Genomic DNA, 4,192 nt, shown 5'->3' with positions numbered 1-4,192 from the left:
GGGGTGGGGGGTCGTATTTTACACGAGTAAATTTTGACCGACATTTTTCAGATGTACAACCACAATAACTTTCAATATTTTCTTGCATATAAATAACTGAAGTGTTGTATCACGGGGGATAAATGATCATAATTCACCCCTCCCTACTGTGGTACATTACGCATAGCGAAGCCTATAAATAACAATAGTATATAAATATTTTTTATTGTTGAATTTTTTTACACCAGAGTCTAAGGAGAAAAACACTTTGCTCCACAACCACAAGTGTGTGTCCCAGAGTAATCCATTTCCTCACCAGAGAGTACACCACGAGGGCTGAGATGTTCTGAAATAATTATGAAATTAGGGGTAGTATTATACATGAAGATTAGATTTTTTTTTTGTGTTTTTTGAGATTATTGATTGTTCTTTCCACCTGGTGTTGTCTGAACATATCATATATCATTAATGGTGGACATGACTGATATTTGTTTTTTGTTGTTTGTATTTTGTACCTGACCAGACCAAGAAGAGTGGTAAACCTGGACCCTTCCTGCTGTCTGGATCAAGAGACAAAACTGTCAAGATGTGGGACGTTAGCATTGGCTTGTGCCTTATGACACTGGTAAAAAGAAACACCCTTGTTATAATGGCTTCCTTATTATACTTGTGTTTATTTGCACTCTAAGAAAAAGATGAGTATAAGGAAAATGTTTATTCATCTGTGGATTTCTGCCTCACAGGTTGGACAYGACAACTGGGTGCGTGGCATCCTCTTCCACCCCGGAGGCAAGTTTATTGTGACCTGCGCAGACGATAAGACCTTAAGGATCTGGGACTACAAGAACAAGCGCTGCATGAAAACTCTGAGTGCCCACGAACACTTTGTTACCTCTCTGGGTAAGCATAGGACTCAATCCCTTATCTGATTGGACAGGTTAACAGTTTTGCTTCTCCTCTTGAAGAGTTTTTTTTTTTTTCCCACTGCAGATTTCCACAAGTCTGCTCCCTTCGTGGTCACCGGGAGCGTAGATCAAACTGTAAAAGTATGGGAGTGTCGCTGATTTGGACCTCGAAAGATTGGACCACCACCCCGATTTTACCCAGATGCTCTTCTGGATCCCACCCTCCCTCTTTCCTCACCTCTCCTTTCATCCTAATCCCCACCTCACCCAATCACCTAACCTAAAACTCACCCCGCACATCGTCATCTCCTTCAGCTGCACTCGCCACCATAATTTACCCTCTGCGCTCTCTGGTCCAATAACTTAGTTTTTTTTTTTTTTGGTCCTCCTTTGTAAATTATTCCTGGATGTAGATTGAGCTAATAAATGTTACACACCACAAAAAAAAGTATTCTTGCATGGTAATCCAAAACTGTATACTGTAAATTTACATAACGTTTGTCTAGAAGTACCATAGGTTTAACACTGGGCTGAGCGTCTGTCACACAGCCTTACCAACCAACCTGAAGGCAGATGTTTTCGACTGGGTGTGAAACGTAGGGCACTAAAAAAAACAACAACAAAAAACTGATAATTTAAGAAATGACAGTGTCTTTATGTGTAAAATTTATTTTTGTTTATTTTTTTATTTAGGATTTTGTTTCTTTTCGATGTTATTCCTGCTCCTTCACTGTCGTAGTCTGTTGGTGCCTAGCTTGGTGACACGTTTGAGAGACAAAGGCAGGAAAAGCATATRAGAGACGTCCGTGGGGCTTCATTATCGACATAATCTGTAGCTTTATAACATCACTTCTCGAGTGTGCATACCATTTCTCTTTATGTGGAACTAGGTTCTATTTTAATGGCTGTAAATACAAATGTTTCATACTGTCGTCCTTGGACCTGGGCGGGCTCGAACGGCTTTCTACTTCATGTTTTGTTTTGTTTCTCGGTGGCAGATGAGCTACAGCTGAGCTTTAGATGAATTGTCTAGTTTACAAATAAAGCAGTTGTGTGAGGCTTTTTGCAAGAAGCTGTCAGCGGCTCGCTTTAGGATATCCAATTGGAAAAACGCGGCACAGAGAAACGTGTGAATATTGATGCTAAATTGTGTCACTGTGCCACAAAACGTGTCTAAAACTAATCTGTGGAAGAGATGCAAAGTCAAAGTGAACCCACTCCCCCAGCTCAGCTTAATATCTGGGATGTGCAAAGATCTTTAATTTCTAAATATGTTTTGCAGAATTAAATGATTTTGGAAAAAAAATTTAAAAAATTATAAAAAAGAATAAGAATCTGATGCTTTACAGTTAGATGGTCGCAGGATTGCCTCCCAGCCTTTCTGGGTGCACAAATGTGCACATTTAGGGTTTACATGTGGGCACTCCAGCAAAATCATGCATGTGAGGTTATTTGGCAACTCTAAATTTGCCCCTAGGTGTGGGTGAGACTGTGAAGGTTTGTCTCTTTGTCTGGTTTGATGGACTCGGGACATGTCCAGGGTGTCCCCTGTCTCTCGTACAGTGACTGCAGGAGATATGCACTTCCTGATAAAGTGGGTTAAGAGAATGAATGAATGGAAAAATAATAGGAACTTTGTGATGTGTTTTTATCTGAGATTTGAGGGTTGTTCTGGATCAGAAGCAGAAACCCCCCCGCCCGCCTATTGAAGTGTTTTTCTCTCACATTCAGGCCACTCTACCATTCTGCGTTACCTCATAGGACAGAAAATGAAAACATCCCGCCTCCTACGTGATTTACTAACCTTGCACATCCCTGTTTTCACCGAAGCTTTTTTGATGACAACACAAGCGCCATCCGCCTGATTTCTGATATCATTCCAGGAAAGAATTCCACTGCTTCTCGCCTCGACGTCCGTCTTTGCGGCGAGGTTTTCCTCTTCGTCTTGTGTGCTGGATGTGGTGATCTGCTCCTTGAGCTCCTGGCCTAGTGGCTGCTGTGAGCCTTAYGGAACCTGTTGATGTGGCACCGCTGCATGTAGACCTGCATCCAGAGGCAGAGCTGTCAGAACGGGGTCTCCTAACGGCTCCGAGCCTTTATATCAGACYGACTGGTTTGATGTAGTGACTGTACTCACTGTGGTTCAGGAGAGCACCAATTTACCTTTTTTGCCACGAGCTGAATGAAGTCAKCAGTGATGTTTTCTGACCGACAGAGAAACTGTTTATCCAAACTTAATTAAAGCGACTTTGGTGGTTGGCTAGCTAGAGTTCAGACAGCTCTGTTGTTTGGTTTGTAGACAGGCTGGTTTGTTGTGTTTGATGCTATTTGATGGAGRTTTCACAGCCTCTGTCTTCTGTAAATGCATTGGGACTGTGGCAGACTAGGATGCACCCCAAAAGAGAAATCCTCTCTTTTTACGGACATCTCCCTTTAATGAGTGCCCACATTTCTAAGGTTTAATATAGATTTTGTTTTCTATAAGCTCTGTCCAATATGTCTGACATGAAGACTTATAGTAAGAGAGAATCAGTTAAATTTGGTCGATGGAGATGCCGGTGTGTTAAATGTTCTAGATGAAGCCAAAAATGGAKATATCATCTGTACGATCTGGTCTATCTTGAAAAATCAACACAATGATGGATCACGCCAGAACACAACTTATAAATATAAAGCGTGTTCCCTCTTGCTTTGAATCAAGTAAGGAGGTCAGGCTGATGTGTGTTTTGTAATAATCCTTGTAAAGTAAGAAAAAAAATCTCTAAAACACTGCTGTTTGTATGCAACTGCAGATGAAAATCTAGACCTTCGCAGGTCCAAAGCAATCCYTGTGCTGCTGCGGTTCGGTCCGGTGAAATGACCCACAGGCAGGTCTTAAATGTCCGTGGGTGGTTTCCTGCTGGCCTCTGTCCCCCAYCCCCTCCCGTCCTCTGTAAGCTGCCTGTGAACCACATCTGAGGGCTTCAGACTGCACAACAAGAGAGCTCATGATGTCTTTGCCACTTTATGGTCTCACTCTTCACTCAGCAAACTGTTAACAATATACCTGGATGTCATTATTGTTTGCGATATAATAAAAAAAAGAAAATCTGCATTTCTGTGTTCTGCTTGTTTTTTTGTTTTAATCTTGGTCATGGTAATGATTCGTTTGGGGAAACAGGTGTTYTAACCTTAAAAAAGGGAAGTTTACAGTTTAAACTGCACACAATGTGACATCATTCACTGTTCCAAGTTGGAGTACAAAGGAGGAGTATTGCGTAGATATTACTCCTTCAAATTAAAGCTCAGATCTAAGTTTCTTTGCTTTC

The 4,192-nt window shown here is 41.5% G+C and overlaps 1 protein-coding gene across 1 annotated transcript in view; it reads left to right on the top strand.

The window, feature by feature from the left end:
* pafah1b1a (platelet-activating factor acetylhydrolase 1b, regulatory subunit 1a) overlaps window positions 1-3,978 on the top strand; it is an 11,754-nt gene extending 7,776 nt beyond the window's left edge. Inside the window, exons 6-8 of the mRNA XM_014005302.1 lie at window positions 503-604; window positions 723-879; window positions 970-3,978. Of these exons, the coding sequence (XP_013860756.1) occupies window positions 503-604; window positions 723-879; window positions 970-1,043 (333 nt within the window). The 3' untranslated portion in view covers window positions 1,044-3,978. The remainder of the gene's footprint in view (window positions 1-502; window positions 605-722; window positions 880-969) is intronic.
* Window positions 3,979-4,192: the final 214 nt, after the last annotated feature.

This window comes from Austrofundulus limnaeus, unplaced genomic scaffold, assembly GCF_001266775.1.
Source record: "Austrofundulus limnaeus strain Quisiro unplaced genomic scaffold, Austrofundulus_limnaeus-1.0 Scaffold29, whole genome shotgun sequence".
NCBI lineage: Eukaryota > Metazoa > Chordata > Actinopteri > Cyprinodontiformes > Rivulidae > Austrofundulus > Austrofundulus limnaeus.
This window is presented reverse-complemented; position numbering and strand designations above follow the sequence as displayed.